Source organism: Camellia sinensis, chromosome 8, assembly GCF_055761805.1.
Source record: "Camellia sinensis isolate YWXY chromosome 8, ASM5576180v1, whole genome shotgun sequence".
In the NCBI taxonomy this organism is placed as follows: Eukaryota; Viridiplantae; Streptophyta; class Magnoliopsida; order Ericales; family Theaceae; genus Camellia; species Camellia sinensis.
In genome coordinates this window covers 146,799,739-146,817,152 of record NC_138968.1, presented here as the reverse complement: position 1 = coordinate 146,817,152, position 17,414 = coordinate 146,799,739, and the positions used below count along the sequence as shown (strand labels likewise).

General features: G+C 41.2%; 2 protein-coding genes across 2 annotated transcripts in view; one reads left to right on the top strand and one right to left on the bottom strand.

Moving 5' to 3' along the window:
* The window catches only part of LOC114296986 (uncharacterized), a 115,655-nt gene that overhangs the window by 59,858 nt on the left and 38,383 nt on the right, over window positions 1-17,414 (top strand). The gene's annotated exons all lie outside the window — the stretch shown is intronic.
* LOC145797446 (uncharacterized) lies at window positions 2,411-16,591 on the bottom strand. Its single transcript, XM_082884594.1, has 5 exons — window positions 16,465-16,591; window positions 5,946-6,079; window positions 3,285-3,334; window positions 2,791-2,890; window positions 2,411-2,691 (listed from the first exon to the last, which is right to left on the bottom strand). The coding sequence occupies exons 1-5, from the start codon at window positions 16,589-16,591 to the stop codon at window positions 2,656-2,658; spliced, it is 447 nt and encodes a 148-aa protein (XP_082740720.1). The 3' UTR covers window positions 2,411-2,655.

Genomic DNA, 17,414 nt, shown 5'->3' with positions numbered 1-17,414 from the left:
TCTCATGTTTGTTTAACGATTTTGATCCTCAATGGCCTATTTTCAAGCTTAAGTGTGAGAAAAGTACATTTTTTGACTTAGTTTCCAAACCGAGAGTCCCGTGCTAGTTCCATCAATTTTTACAACTTGCATTGGTCCCTTCCGAGGTGTTTAAGGTGTTCCCTAGGCCTTCTCGTGAATGTTACACGAGAATGGCCCCATATGGCCCATTTTCAAGCTTAAGTGTGAGAAAAGTGCATTTTTAGATTAAGTTTTCAAGCCGGGAGTCCCGTGCTAGTTCTGTAAGTTTCCATAACTTACATTGGTCCCTCCTAAGGTTTTTGAGGTGTTCCCCAGGCCTTTTCGTGACTATTACACGATTTTCGTCCCATATGACCTATTTTCAAGCTTAAGTGTGAGAAAATTACATTTTTCGACTTAGTTTTCAAATCGGGAGTCCTGTGCTAGTTCCGTAAGTTTTCACAACTTAAATTGGTCACTCCCGAGGTATTTTAGGTGTTCCCTGGGCCGTCTCGTGACTATTACATGATTTTGGCCCCATATGGCCTATTTTCAATCTTAAGTGTGAGAAAAGTGCACTTTCAAACTTAGTTTTCAAACCGGGAGTCTCGTGCTAGTTCCATAAGTTTACACAAGTTACAATGGTTTCTTACGAGGTGTTTGAGGTGTTCCCCGGGCTTTCTCGTGGTTGTTTAACGATTTTGGCCGCCGATGGCCTATTTTCAAACTTAAGTGTGAGAAAAGTGTATTTTTTGACTTAGTTTTCAAACCAGGAGTCCCGTGATAGTTCCATAAGTTTCCACAACTTACATTGGTCCCTCTTGAGGTGTTTGAGGTGTTCCCCGGGCCTTCTCGCAACTGTTACACGATTTTGGCTACCGATGGCCTATTTTCAAGCTTAAGTGTGAGAAAAATGTTTTTTTCGAGTTAGTTTTCAAACTGGGAGTCCCGTACTAGTTCCGTAAGTTTTCACAACTTACATTGGTCTATCCTGAGGTGTTTGAGGTGTTCCTCGGACGTTCTCGTGACTATTACCCGATTTTGGCCCAATATGGCCTATGTTAAAGCTTAAGTGTGCGAAAAGTACATTTTTTGACTTAGTTTTCAAATCGGGAGTCCCGTGTCAGTTCCGTAAGCTTTCACAACTTACATTGGTCCCTCCCGAGGTGTTTTAGGTGTTCCCCATGCTGTCTTGTTGCTGTTACACAATTTTGGCCCCATATGGCTATTTTTAAGCTTAGGTGTGAGAAAAGTACATTTTTGAACTTAGTTTTCAAATTAGGAGTCTCGTGCTAGTTCCGTAAGTTTACACAAGTTACAACGGTCGCTTCTGAGGTCTTTGAGGTGTTCCTCGGGCCTTCTCATAGTTGTTTAACGATTTTGACCCCCGATGGCCTATTTTCAAGCTTAAGTGTGAGAAAAGTAAATTTTTTGACTTAGTTTTCAAACTGGGAGTCCCGTGCTAGTTTTGTCAGTTTTCACAACTTGTATTGGTCCCTCCCGAGGTGTTTGAGGTGCTCCCTGGGCCTTCTCGTGAATGTTACACAAGAATGGCCCCATATGGCCCATTTTCAAGCTTAAGTGTGAGAAAAGTGTATTTTTCGACTTAGTTTTCAAACCGAGAGTCCCGTGCTACTTCTGTAAGTTTCCACAACTTACATTGGTCCCTCTCAAGGCGTTTGAGGTGTTTCCCTGGCCTTCTTGTGACTGTTACACGATTTTGGCCCCATATGACTTATTTTCAAGCTTAAGTGTGAGAAAAGTGCATTTTTCAACTTAGTTTTCAAATCGGGAGTCCCGTGCTAATTCCATAAGTTTTCACAACTTATATTAGTCCTTTCCGAGGTATTTGAGGTGTTCCCTGGGCCTTCTTATGACTGTTACACGATTTTGGCTCCCGTTGGCCTATTTTCAAGCTTAAGTGTGAGAAAAGTACATTTTTAGACTTAGTTTTCAAATCAGGAGTCTCATGCTACTTCCGTAAGTTTCCATGACTTACATTGGTCCCTCCCAAGGTGTTTGAGGTTTTCCCCTGTCCTTCTCATGACTGTTACACGATTTTGGCCCCATATGGCCTATTTTCAAGCTTAAGTGTGAGAAAAGTGTATTTTTCGATTTAGTTTCATCCCTATATGTTGAATAGTGCAAATTTCAAAGTAGTTTTCAAATTGGTAGCCACGTGCATATTTTAGTGTTTGTGATGTTTATGCATCTGAATATCATCTATCTGGTAATTGCGTTTGAACCTCTACGTAAAATAGTTTATGCATCTCAATAACATTCATACATTGGACCACTAATCAAAAAAATAAAAAATAAAAAATAATTATCTCCCTTAGACTTATTTGGTAAAGCTCACATTCCAACAAGTCAGAAATACCCAACAAGATTCTAGATGGAGTGAAAGGCCAAAAAGAATTACCTTCTCAAATAAGTCTGGAAATGGATGCACTTCAGAAGCAACCTTTAATTAGTGCACTTAGTAAAATAAATGGATGCATTTAAGATAACAAAGCATGCCAAGCTGTAAAAAAATGCACAAGTTAAAAAACAAAAAAACAAAAACAAAAACAAAACTCACTTGATATAGAGATGTTGGGGCCAAAGTCTCATACGGCTCAGTTAAGGTGATCATTTCACAAACACCAAGATCTTTTAGCCGTTCAACATCGGCAGGGAATGGGATAGCACCTAATAGTACGCATTGAAAATGGTGACATGATTTTTGATAAGTAAACAATATGGAGAGCCCACACAACAAACCCAAGGCAAAATGTCCAATGTAATTACCTCCATAATAGTGTCAACACAAAAATCTTTTCTCCATTGGAGCATTTCAACCCACATGTGCTTTGGTTTTTCAATATCAAACTTCCTTGCTTTCAAGAACCTGCAGTTTGAACTCATTTATGAATATCATAAACCCAAACACAACAATTTGAATTTTAGATGAAATCTTTCTCAGATAACACAGTTACAAGATACCACAACAAATCAAAGAAACTAGTGCAGAAAAGGAAACCGAAAGCAAACAGAATTGTGGAGAAATATGCATTATACATATTTATTGTTAGCACCAACAAATTTGTATAAGCAATTTTTTTTTTTTTTTGTGTGTGTAAACAACACTAAATTTTAGAACAAGAGCAATCCACAGTGTGTGCAAAATGACATTCTATGGGCTTCAATAAAATTTTATTGGTGATATTGGCTGATGATTAAATTGCAGGCTGGTTCAAAATTCTCAAGCAGATGAGCACATGTAACTTATAGGTGAATGATACCTTCCCTGTTGCGTCTTGTGTGCTTGGATTGTGATTATAGTGGGCACCAGCTGAAAATATTAAATGAACAAATAAAATAAAAGGAATGAAGTAACATTAAAAATAAATAGATGGACTTAATGTGACCGTGGTGGTAAATTAACACACACACAAAATAAATAAATAAAGGAACCCAGCAAGGAGAAAGAGACAATATATGTAAATCAAGAGCATAGATAAATCTCAGATGGAATGCAAACATTTCCTAATAGTCGATAAACAAGCCTCAACTATCATTATTGGGTAGCAAAATAGTTACTCAAGTTATACGAGGAAAATTGTTTCTTTATTGTGACCTAATAAACCCAAGTATGAAAAGATAAAATTCACTCTTAGGACTGAGTATAGCAACCACTAAACAGCAAAGTTGAAATAATTCAAAAGTATTATTGAAGTTTTTTTTTTGGATGGGTAAAAAGTATTGTTGAAGTAACTAAGCAGTGATATGAACATCAAAAGGTTTCCAACATACTGAGTACAACAACTACTAAACAGCAAAGTCGAAACAATTCAAAAGTATTACTAAAGTAACTAAGCAGACTGAGTACAGCTTTTTTTTCATAGCTTTGATGATTCAATCTTCTTGGTCTTCACAGCATTAAAATATGCAATCAAGTCCTTTTATTTCCATAGGATATCTGGAAGAGTGGAATTCAGGAAGTTTTTATCAACAATTTCTATTCCATGGGTCATTGGCTCATTGCTCATTACCTTTCAATAAACATCTTTTAACTCCTTTTATACAGTCAGCTAACAATGCATCAATATAATTTTACAATTTATTAAATGTGATATGTAGCCATGCTTGATGATGCCTTCCTATTTATTACCTACCTGGAAGAAACCATACATGGAAATTGGCCTAGTTAAGAATGAGGACTCAAATTGTAGCCTCTGGTTTAGGATGCATTTGTCTGAATAGGTTTTAAGCAGATAACATTTCCACCGTCAAATGCCTTATAAATGTTGCTTACGTTTGGGGAGTTGGTTGAATTCCTATGAACTTAATTAGCAGTAATATGAAGGGAGCCTGTTAAGTGATTATAACTCTACACTTTGTTGTAGTCATTTTAGAGTAGTCTTCTAGAATGCATAATCAGATTGAATATAGCATGTTTTCTTCCAAATTAATATCTTTATGTATTATGGATGTAATAATTATTGAAAGAGGAAAGTAAGAAATAGTAAATACCATGATAACACATTGGACAATGGTAGAAAGAATAAGAATCATACCCTTCAACACTTCCCTTAAGCTAGATAGATATAGGCATAGTTACACTCCGTATACAAATCTGTTATAGTTAATTGTACTCGGTGAGAGGGAGGGCATTAGTCGTAATTTCTCAAAATTTGTGGGAGATACAGTGTACTATAGTGCAATTTTTCAGTTTTTGGTTAGGTCCACCAGTGATGGTACTCAAAAGTTTTACTGACGATGTCACTAGGTTGTCATAGTAATTTCTGATTTAGATTACCAATTTTACTGTTGATTATCATATCTATATCGCTTAACCAAAAAAGAAAAGGAAAAGAAAAATGTTGTTCCTTAACATTTTTAAGTCCTATCATGGAATATAGGGTTACTTGTAATGTACAACTCAGCCTTATTGTTAACGACATTCTCTTGGTTGAAGTGATTAAATTGATAGGAAATGTCATTTCTTCCAACTAATTTGTAGTTCAAACCACACTCAAAGATAAGGCATTCCCATTTCTTGATCAATCCCTTTTGAATTTGTTCATTTGGAATCCTGCTCCTTTACTTCATTTTTATTATTTGTTTATTGCATATTAAAAAATATTAACCCAGGTGCTGTAAGGACCTATTTCTTTATGTTGCCTTAGTTCTAAACATGATCACCTAATATTGTAATTTTTGCAGAAATATGTGCAAAGACCAAAAGTAGGCCTCTCATCTGTTCGATTTCTAGTCCTAATGGCACATTAATAAATAAATTCAGTGAGCACCTGTTGGTTTGTTGTCTTAAATATGAGACCTTACCCAAATATTATTTTTTGGCATAGCTTTCACTGCTTTTTGCAGCAAATATTGCAAAGCCAATGCACAAAGCTCTTTACCTTTCCACATAAATAGGGCAAAGAAGAAAAAGATAACCGATTTTCATGGTGATGGCATTTCATTCACCCCCGGTCACCCTCTCTAACTTCACAAACCACTAACCATTAAAAACACTTCCCAATCTAAGCCCAAATATACCAGTCAGTCACTCTGATTCAGGATCAGATATGTATCTAAGAATATATTATGGATCATACCAATGATAATCAACTAGTTCTAGATCACAAAATAATAAAAATAAAAATTTAGAAATTCCTAAAATCATTGTATGATGGAAAAATTGGAGTAATATCATTTTGATGACTGAAGATAATCAAACATATCCATCAAACATGATTCTTCATCAATAATCAATCATTTTGGAGCCATTTTTTTAATCAAATTTGAATCTGATGAAAAAATTGATGAACAATTGGAGATGCACAACCAAGAGAGACAAAACTGATAAAATTATAAAGCATTATGAGAAATCCTAATGAATCTAACCTCTGAGAGAAACAAAAAACTTCGAATACGATTGCCTAGAGTTGGAAACTAACCTGCTCAATATGCCCTTGTGGAAAATAGAACACGTGCTCACCTTCATGAGGCACTATCACTAGCGGACCAGCACAAGTGCACCATAGCTCCGTATAAAGCGCTATTTCGGGATCCACTGCACCCACAAGATCCACTGTGTAACGCCCTCAAAATAACAACATTAAACCCATCAATATAGACATGCATTGATATAAAAGGTTCCACATTCTTCTATTCATCAGAGTTTCTTTACAAAAAGTATTACATGTTAACAACAAAAGCAAATGCCCTAAAGGCTTACAGCTTTCCAAGTTAACACTTGGTTACAACAAGAGAGTACTAACTCATTTACACATTAAGCCCTTGGCTTGAATTTACATGTAATACATCAAAAAAAGACAACAAAAGTGTGTCCGCCTCTAGCCTCCCAAGCTATGTCCTTGGAGGTGGCATGCTACCTGTACCTGAAAATGATATTCCCATATAGGGTGAGCCACAGCCCAGTAGAAATACACTAAACCAACCATGAACAATGACTAAAAGATTAGCAATTGATAGATGGCCAACACTGATACATCCACATAAATCACATTTTATGTCATCCGACTTATGAGTCCAAGTTACTTTTCATTTTCCCCTTTTCAACAGATATGCATATTAGCTCTATCATCATCTCAACAGATATGTATAAAAACAATATCCCACATTCACAGATAAGCATATAAGCTATATCCACATTCTCAACAGATATGTATAACAACAATATCCCACATTCACAGATAAGCATATAAGCTATATCTATACTTCACAAAGATAAGCATATGAGCTCTATCTTCACTTCTCTAGACAAGCATATGAGCTGTATTTACGGAGTTCATCCCCTATCTTCTCCCAACACTATCCGGTTTAGAGGTACATCCCCCATCTTCCCCTAAACCGCGAAGTACATCCCCCATCTCCTCCTCTACACATAACGTATACAAACACATTGGTTCTATATACAGTCATTCAATACATACAGTTAATGTATTCTATCAACCGTCAAATTTCATGACACATTCCATTGATTAGTTTCCGTTTGCCTAATCATCATGCATTGTCTACAACAATCACGACTATCCTCCACCGATAGCCCAAAGCAATTATTTCTAAACAGAAAATAAATGCACAAATGGATATTCAATCAACATTTCAATTCGGTGTGTGATAAACAATTCAACTACACCCTTTAACCCCATGCACTCCCAATCTCAACAATTCCATTTCATTTCCTCATTTCTCACAATTAATTATCCCAATTAATTAACCAATGTAATTAGGTCATTTTCCATAATTAACATTACAACCCTTAGGTCCCATTTTCATCAATGATTCAACATTTATTCCATTTCTCTATGCCAAACATGCATCTAGGTTTATTATAAATAAAACCCCAACTTTTGTAAAATAACACAAAAGCCCCAAACTTTCACAAAATTACCAAACCAACCCCAACATCTCAAAATACCAAAATTTAAAGACAAAATCCATAGAGAGGAGTAGGACATCCCTACCTCAAATTCGGAGCCCCAAGGGAGAAGATGACAAAACTCAACGTGCTCCAAATCCCGAAATTTTCAGATTAAAATGTAGCCCTCGACGATCAATAACTTTTTTGTAAAGGCCAAAGATGAGCAAATCACTCCTACTAGATCAAAACCTAGAGAGAAGGTAGAGTTCTAGAGTGAGAGGCTCAACAATGGTGTTTTTGGAAAAGTAGGAGAGAGAAGAGAAAGTGAAAAAGTGATTTGAAAAGTCAAAACACGGAACTTAAACCCAGTCGCCCCGCTCGAGCGTCAAACACCCCGCTCGAGCGTCACTCACAGACTCTCGCTCGAGCGTCAACAATCCCGCTCGAGCGGAGGATACACACTCCCAGAACTTTTACAGAACCAGGTCTTCGCTCGAGCTTCCAGCTCCCCGCTCGAGCGGCACTCACATAACCCCGCTCGAGCGGCCAACTCCACGCTCGAGCGTCCAACACTGCACAGGAAATACTGGATGGGTGCAACTCCCGCTCGAGCGCCAAAACCCCCGCTCGAGCGGACAGGTCAAAATCTGGGCAACGAGTTTTGGTTTCTAAACTCAACCAACCTGTAACAAACCTGCCCAACACATCCTATAACTCAAATACGAAGTAAAAGGATGTAAACAAGATAATAATTAACTGCCAACATCCACGGAAACATGTCCGGATCACTGAACAACAAGGGTAAATCCAGGATCGCTATAACGTCCCCCCCTTAAAGAATTTCGTCCCCGAAATTAAGCACAAGTTTTCAAAAACAAGTTTTCCTCCATTTTAAACAATGTTACATTTCAACATTTAACAATTCGACCCATTACCGGTCATTCCACCCCTTTAACAAGAGGCACTTCACGATATGTAAACAACATATATACTTTCAACATGCATCAACATTACGCATTTCCTTTCCAATTTCAACAATATATTCAACATATATAATGTTACATTCAACTTCCATATGAGGCAAGTTCCAAACATACTCCCAACAAACCAAACATTTTCAATGTTTCACAACTTAAGACATATAAAAAGCTCTTAAGTTCAACAATAGTTCAAAATCTAACTACAAGATTACATATCAACAAACAATTCCGGATATTTTTCGTGGACTTCCAACTCACGTTCCCAAGTGGCTTCCTCCACTCCGTGATGTTTCCACAAGACTTTCACCAAAGGAATGGTCTTGCCACGCAGGACCTGATCCCGCCTATCCAAGACCCGAACCGGTCTCTCCTCATACGAGGCATCCTCATCTACCTCTAAATCGGTCCAATCCAATACATGTGATGGATCTGGCTCATACTTCCGAAGCATACTCACATGAAACACGTCATGCACTCCGGACAACTGCGGCGGTAAAGCTACCCGATAAGCAACCTCGCCAATCCTCTCAAGGATCTCAAAAGGACCAATGAACCGAGGGGATAACTTCCCACTCTTCCCAAACCTCATCAAGCCTCGCCTAGGTGATATCTTCAGAAAGACATGATCACCTACCTCAAACGCCAAAGGCCTCCTCCTACGGTCAGCATAAGATTTCTGACAACTCTGGGCTGTAACAAGCCTCCTACGGATAAGCTCAACTTTCTCCGTCGTCTCCCTAACCAACTCCGGACCCAACAAAGGTGCATCACCCACCTCGGCCCAACACACTGGAGACCTACACGGTCGGCCATACAAGGCCTCAAACGGTGCCATACCGATGCTAGACTGAAAGCTGTTGTTGTAGGCAAACTCTACCAAGGGTAAGTGCCTCTCCCACGTCCCACTGAAGTCCAGGACACAACCCCGAAGCATATCCTCGAAGATCTGAATAGTACGCTCGGACTGCCCATCAGTCTGAGGATGGTAAGCCGTACTAAAGGTTAACTTAGTGCCCAAGGCACTCTGCAAACTCTGCCACAACCTAGCAGTAAAACGAGGATCTCTATCTGAGACGATCGTCACTGGGACCCCGTGCAACCTCACTATGTCCCGAATATACAAGTCGGCAAGATGATCTACCGAATCTCTCACGCGCATAGGAATGAAGTGCGCCGACTTAGTCAACCGGTCTACAACCACCCAAATAGCATTACTACCCCGCTGAGTCCTCGGAAGACCTACAACGAAGTCCATAGTGACATGCTCCCACTTTCACTCGGCAATAGGCAAGGGTTGCAACAAACCCGCTGGCCTCTGATGCTCGGCCTTCACTTGCTGGCTAGTAAGACACTTCGATACGAAAATAGCCACATCTCTCTTCATACCCCGCCACCAAAACTGGCGACCCAAATCATGATACATCTTAGTACCTCCCAGATGCACCGCAAGGCGCGAATGGTGAAACTCTCGGAGTACTTCCTCTCGGCAAGACTCCGGCACAAACAAACGGTCTCGATATCTCACGCTCTGGTCGGGATACACCGTCAAACCCTTTTCAACCTTCCCACCTGAGATCTTCTCTCGGAGGGATTCTACCTCAAGGTCACCTCTCTGTGCCTCTAACACTTGTGTCACAAGTGTAGGCTGCGCGATAACGGAAAACAAGGCCGCAGCCTCAACGGATTCGCCCAGTAGCAAATCAAACTCGCCAAGTGCTCCCAACATCTCCCATTCTCGGATGGCTATACTAGCTACATCACTAATGGATTTCCTACTAAGGGCATCGGCCACAACATTGGCCTTTCCCGGATGATAATGCAACTCAAAATCGTAATCCTCAATGAACTCCATCCACCTTCTCTGCCTCAAATTCAAGTCTCTCTGTGTAAACAGATACTTCAAACTCTTGTGGTCCGAGAACACCTCGAACTTCTCACCATAAAGGTAGTGCCTCCAGATTTTCAAGGTAAAGATCATAGCCGCTAACTCTAGGTCGTGTGTAGGGTAATTCTTCTCGTGTATTTTCAACTGACGTGAGCCATAAGCTACCATTTTCCCCTCTTGCATCAACACACAACCCAAACCCTCTCGTGAGGCATCACAATAAACTGCATAACCCAACCCTCTCTCCGGAATAATCAACACCGGAGCGGTGGTCAATCTAACCTTCAGCTCTTGGAACGACTTTTCACAAGTCTCACTCCACACAAACTTGACTCCCTTCCGAGTCAGCCTAGTCAACGGTGACGCTAACCTGGAGAAATCTTTCACAAACCGGCGGTAATACCCAGCCAATCCCAGAAAACTGCAGATCTCAAACACACTCTTATGCTGTGCCCAATCTTGCACTGCCTCTACCTTGGATGTATCAACAGACACTCCTTCCCCGGATACTACGTGGCCTAGGAATTTCACCTCTCCTAGCCAGAACTCACACTTCCCAAACTTGGCATACAGCCTATGGGCTCTAAGCAACTCAAGCACCACTCTCAAGTGTTCCTCGTGCTCCTCCTCAGAAGGTGAATAAACAAGAATGTCGTCCACGAAAACGACTACAAATCGGTCCAAGAATTCCCGGAAGATCCGGTTCATCAAGTCCATAAAGACTGCCGGTGCATTGGTAAGCCCAAATGGCATCACCAGAAACTCATAATGGCCATACCGCGTACGGAATGCCGTCTTCGGAATATCCTCCTCCCTGACCCTCAACTGGTGGTAACCCGATCTCAAGTCTATTTTAGAGAAACAACGGGAACCCTTCAACTGGTCAAACAAATCATCTATACGGGGCATAGGGTACTTATTCTTAACCGTAGCCCGATTCAACTTCCGGTAGTCAATACACAATCTCAAGGCACCATCTTTCTTTTTAGCAAAGAGGGCCGGTGCTCCCCACGGTGAAACACTAGGGCGAACAAAACCCTTATCTAGCAATTCCTGGAACTGAACTTTCAACTCAACCAACTCTGCTGGAGCAAAACGGTAAGGTGCCATAGAAATCGGCGTCGTGCCGGGCACTAAATCAATAGAGAACTCTATCTCTCGGTGAGGTGGCAAACTAACAAGATCTTCGGGAAAGACATCCGAATACTCACAAACCACCCTCGGTAATACAAGCTGGGTCTCACCATTCTCACCTCTCTCAAAGCTAGCAAGTAGACTACTAAGCTCACTTCGCCCTCGCGAATCATACCCCGGTGGTAAAACACAACCAACCCGGTCTCTCAAGAAATGGAACCACTCCCTGCTCAAGGTACATAACGTGACCCTCTGGCGGTAGCAATCGATAACAGCCCGGTATGACGATAGCCAGTCCATACCCAAAATAACATCAAAACCATTCATGGGCATGACAACAAACGGAAAAGGAAGCCTATGGTCGGCGACCTCTATATCACAACCTCTAACACCTTGTTTCAAGATCAACTCACCACCCAAAGGTGATACCACACAAATAGGAGATGCTAACTGTGCCAACTCCAATTCTAAAACAGATGCAAATGCAGCAGATACAAAAGAATGAGATGCACCCGTGTCAATCAACACACTAGCAACCGAGTTGCAAAACAGAAAAGTACCTCTCACTACTGATGGAGCCAGTACTAAATCCTGCGCGGTAACAGCATACACGCGCCCCGTAGGCCCCTGGTCTACCTGCTCACCTCTAGGAGCATACGACTGTTGCACTGACTGGGACGACGAAGCCCCCGGATTGGCCCTCGAGGCCTGCACAGACTGAGCTGGCTGGAATCCCTGCGTCTGTCTAGAACCAGACGCTGCCGAAGTGGCACTCAACTGCGGGCAAAACCTCTTCAGGTGCCCAGGCTGTCCATACTGATAACAAGACAAGGGCTGCCCCCTGCCCAAACTCTGACTCTGCGATCTAGCTGAAGAAGAAGCAGCTCTCTGACCTCCACCCTTCTGCGGGCAAACTGAAACCTTGTGACCCAGCTGGCCACACTTGTAACAAGCAAACTCCCCCTGATTGCCTCTCCCCGAGCCTACACTCGGCACTGGAAAGGTCGATCTAGAAACTGCTCCCTGAGACTGCTGAGGGTTATAACCCCTCTGTCTCCTGCCATCACCCTGGCCATCTTGGCCCCTCTTGGAGCCCCTCTGCTCTTCCTCCTCTTCCTGCATCATAATTTCCATATGAGCAGCGGCATCTACCAGGTGTCTATACTCTCGGATGTAAGATCCACCAACTCTCAACTTGAGGCCCCGCCTCAACTTCCGCTCAAACTCATAGCAACGGCGTTCCTCAGACGCCCCCAGTTCAGGTGCAAACCTGGACAGACTGGTAAAAGTAGCCTCAAACTCGGCCACTGACAAGCCCTGCCGGCTAAACTGATCCCTCAGCTTCTCCCTAGCTGCTGCAGACAAAAACCTCTCCTGAAAAGCACTTACAAATGCCTCCCATGTACCCCCAACACGAGCCTTCTCGTACTTCCACCATTGACCCGCATCTCCCTTCAGCTGGAAGGATGCCAAGGTCACTTTCAGTGCTTCGTCCTCGATGCCAAGCATCTCGAACGTCTTACTCATTTGCTCTAGCCACTCATCAGCCTTCAGTGGCTCCTTCGGATCCCCGATAAATTCATCCGGATTAGACCAGAAAAACTCCCTCTTCAAGAAAGAAGGCCCTGCCTCAGCTGCCTGATTCCCAGCTCTAAGAATACCCAAAGCTCCTGCTATCTCTCTGGCCAAGGCACCCATGGCCTGCTGACCCACTGGTTCGGCCACATTGGCCTGGCCAACTCCCTCCTGCACTGCCGGAACCTCCTCCGGTAACGGTACTTCCTGCCTCGCAGGCCTACCACGCCTAGCACCTCTTCCTCGTCCTGACATCCTAATAAAGGTAATACAGAACGTTAGCACATTCACAAATGTGCCAAAACTAAACACTCACGTCCTAATGCATGGACAACTGTAATTCACTCCACGTAAGCACATAAACACATAAGCACTTACGAATTTCATTTCCGGATAATGACAGTCCCGAGGCGTTACTAGAGTTCCGGTTAGAAACGGCATTGATCAAGTGCCTTTCCAACAAGACTCCCAGAAACCCAAGGATCCAATCAACATCCTAGAAATTTAAATCCCATACCCACATAATCACATAAGCATGTTATCAATTAAGCACGTAGCATATGACACTACATCTAAGTCTCTATCAAGCGAGACAAACCCATTGTGATACTAATCACTTCCCACGTACCCAAAGTATTCGAACCCGGTACGCTCTGATACCAAGTTGTAACGCCCTCAAAATAACAACATTAAACCCATCAATATAGACATGCATTGATATAAAAGGTTCCACATTCTTCTATTCATCAGAGTTTCTTTACAAAAAGTATTACATGTTAACAACAAAAGCAAATGCCCTAAAGGCTTACAGCTTTCCAAGTTAACACTTGGTTACAACAAGAGAGTACTAACTCATTTACACATTAAGCCCTTGGCTTGAATTTACATGTAATACATCAAAAAAAGACAACAAAAGTGTGTCCGCCTCTAGCCTCCCAAGCTATGTCCTTGGAGGTGGCATGCTACCTATACCTGAAAATGATATTCCCATATAGGGTGAGCCACAGCCCAGTAGAAATACACTAAACCAACCATGAACAATGACTAAAAGATTAGCAATTGATAGATGGCCAACACTGATACATCCACATAAATCACATTTTATGTCATCCGACTTATGAGTCCAAGTTACTTTTCATTTTCCCCTTTTCAACAGATATGCATATTAGCTCTATCATCATCTCAACAGATATGTATAAAAACAATATCCCACATTCACAGATAAGCATATAAGCTATATCCACATTCTCAACAGATATGTATAACAACAATATCCCACATTCACAGATAAGCATATAAGCTATATCTATACTTCACAAAGATAAGCATATGAGCTCTATCTTCACTTCTCTAGACAAGCATATGAGCTGTATTTACGGAGTTCATCCCCTATCTTCTCCCAACACTATCCGGTTTAGAGGTACATCCCCCATCTTCCCCTAAACCGCGAAGTACATCCCCCATCTCCTCCTCTACACATAACGTATACAAACACATTGGTTCTATATACAGTCATTCAATACATACAGTTAATGTATTCTATCAACCGTCAAATTTCATGACACATTCCATTGATTAGTTTCCGTTTGCCTAATCATCATGCATTGTCTACAACAATCACGACTATCCTCCACCGATAGCCCAAAGCAATTATTTCTAAACAGAAAATAAATGCACAAATGGATATTCAATCAACATTTCAATTCGGTGTGTGATAAACAATTCAACTACACCCTTTAACCCCATGCACTCCCAATCTCAACAATTCCATTTCATTTCCTCATTTCTCACAATTAATTATCCCAATTAATTAACCAATGTAATTAGGTCATTTTCCATAATTAACATTACAACCCTTAGGTCCCATTTTCATCAATGATTCAACATTTATTCCATTTCTCTATGCCAAACATGCATCTAGGTTTATTATAAATAAAACCCCAACTTTTGTAAAATAACACAAAAGCCCCAAACTTTCACAAAATTACCAAACCAACCCCAACATCTCAAAATACCAAAATTTAAAGACAAAATCCATAGCGAGGAGTAGCATATCCCTACCTCAAATTCGGAGCCCCAAGGGAGAAGATGACAAAACTCAACGTGCTCCAAATCCCGAAATTTTCAGATTAAAATGTAGCCATCGACGATCAACAACTTTTTTGTAAAGGCCAAAGATGAGCAAATCACTCCTACTAGATCAAAACCTAGAGAGAAGGTAGAGTTCTAGAGTGAGAGGCTCAACAATGGTGTTTTTGGAAAAGTAGGAGAGAGAAGAGAAAGTGAAAAAGTGATTTGAAAAGTCCAAACACAGAACTTAAACCCAGTCGCCCCGCTCGAGCGTCACTCACAGACTCCCGCTCGAGCGTCAACAATCCCGCTCGAGCGGAGGATACACACTCCCAGAACTTTTACAGAACCAGGTCTTCGCTCGAGCTTCCAGCTCCCCGCTCGAGCGGCACTCACATAACCCCGCTCGAGCGGCCAACTCCACGCTCGAGCGTCCAACACTGCACAGGAAATACTGGATGGGTGCAACTCCCGCTCGAGCGCCAAAACCCCCGCTCGAGCGGACAGGTCAAAATCTGGGCAACTAGTTTTGGTTTCTAAACTCAACCAACCTGTAGCAAACCTGCCCAACACATCCTATAACTCAAATACGAAGTAAAAGGATGTAAACAAGATAATAATTAACTACCAACATCCACGGACACATGTCCGGATCACTGAACAACAAGGGTAAATCCATGATCGATATACACTGCACCAACAAGAAAAGAGAGAAAAAAAAAATACTCAAAATCAAAGCCAGAGATCATTGTAAACTCGCCGGAAAAGCGTCAGAATTACAAAGTGAGTTGAATCGATGAAGATGTGTCAAACATTAGAGAGAAACAAAGAGAAGTGTTTAGGCTTACTGATTATGAATCTCGATTATGAATCGATCAAAATCTTCATCAACAATCGATCAACATCTTCAAATTTTCATCAAAGTGAGATTCAAGCGAGAGAGACTAAGATTCGAGCAAGAGACAGATTTTGAGAGAGAGAGAGAGAGAGAGAGAGAGAGAGAGTTCAGATTTGGGAAATAAGAAAAAAAGGAGACATAGGTGAAGTTTAACTGATTTGGGGGTTTTTTTTTTTTTTTTTAAGTTAAGAACACGATTGGGTCAAGTGATTGATGTAAAAAATGATTTTTTGCGACGGTCAAATAATCAGTCGCAAAAAAGCAGACGCAAAAAGCCATATTTCTAGTAGTTTAGATAGAATTAAGTTGCAATATGCAACCTACCAACCATTCAGTTGCACAAACCAGTATAGAATTATATGCAATTACCTTGTACCAGTTGGGCACAAGAGAGTCCCTTGCTTGTTGATCTTCCCAACACGAATTGAAACAAGCGAAACGTACAAGCACCTAGCTAGCATACCAACTTCTGATGGCTCAAAATGCTGTTCAATAATAAACATGAAATATGTAAGTTACTAATCAAATGAATTACAACAAAAAATACATATGATAGTAGATTTTTCCCTTTTTCCGTTTTCTCTTTTCTTTCTCAAAGCTTTTGCTTCAAGTTCGTCCTCCTCCTTCTCATCATCATCATTTGTCTCCTCCTCCTCCTCTTCCTCAACCTCCATTATATAAGCTCTTTTGTTTCCACCTTTATCTTTTGTTAGGTTTTTTCTTGGCAATCCCGTTTGACAAAACTCCTTTCAGTTGTATTTATTTTCGCACTTTTATTTCAGTGAGGCTATGAGTGTTTAGATGCGAATCCAACCCGAATTGTGCTTTTCAGAGAAGTTTGTGATGCTAATACTTTCAAGATTACCACTTCGCTGATTATGACGGGGATCGAGCTGTTATATTTTTCCAGTTTTTCCAGTTTTGGCCTTCCCGCTCGAGCGGGGAAAGGGACGCTCGAGCGAGGATTGGAAGCTCTCAGCATCTCTGCAGTCGCCTGAAAAAGTACTGGATGGTGTGATTTGCCGCTCGAGCGGCAAAACCGACCCTCGAGCGTGGAGCCTGTATGAAATCACAGAATTTGAAGTCTCCGCTCGAGCGGGGAAAAGGGCGCTCGAGCGGACCGCGCGATCCCAGATTTCCAGATTTGATTAATGAGTTGGTTTTCTTCTGAAATTAGGATTGCTTTGGTTTTCTATAAATAGTTGGTTTTCTCCCAACACTAGGGGGACTTCTCCAGATCTTATTTTTGGATCTTAAGGTTTATATCTGGAGAGATTTTGCTAGTTTGCTTTGATGTTTTTTGAGTTTTCAACTCATGATTTAAAGAGAGTACATCAAAGGTTTGTTTGTTATACACAAAAGAGAGAGTTGTTCTTCAGTTGTGGATTCTGAAGAGTTCGAGCCTGAAGCTTTGGTGGAATCCGGAGTGGCTCATCAGAAAGACAATTCCGTGGTGAAGATGGGGTTGGAAGAGGCACATAGAGGTTGGTTCAATTA

Coding starts and splice junctions, on each gene's coding strand:
- LOC145797446 (XM_082884594.1), bottom strand. CDS start 16,591: ATGGAGGTTGAGGAAGAGGAGGAGGAGGAGACAAATGATGATGATGAG. Junction 6,080..16,464: donor GGAAAAATCTACTATCATAT/GTATTTTTTGTT, acceptor GGCGTTACACAG/TGGATCTTGTGGGTGCAGTG. Junction 3,335..5,945: donor CACAAGGGCATATTGAGCAG/GTTAGTTTCCAA, acceptor TAATATTTTCAG/CTGGTGCCCACTATAATCAC.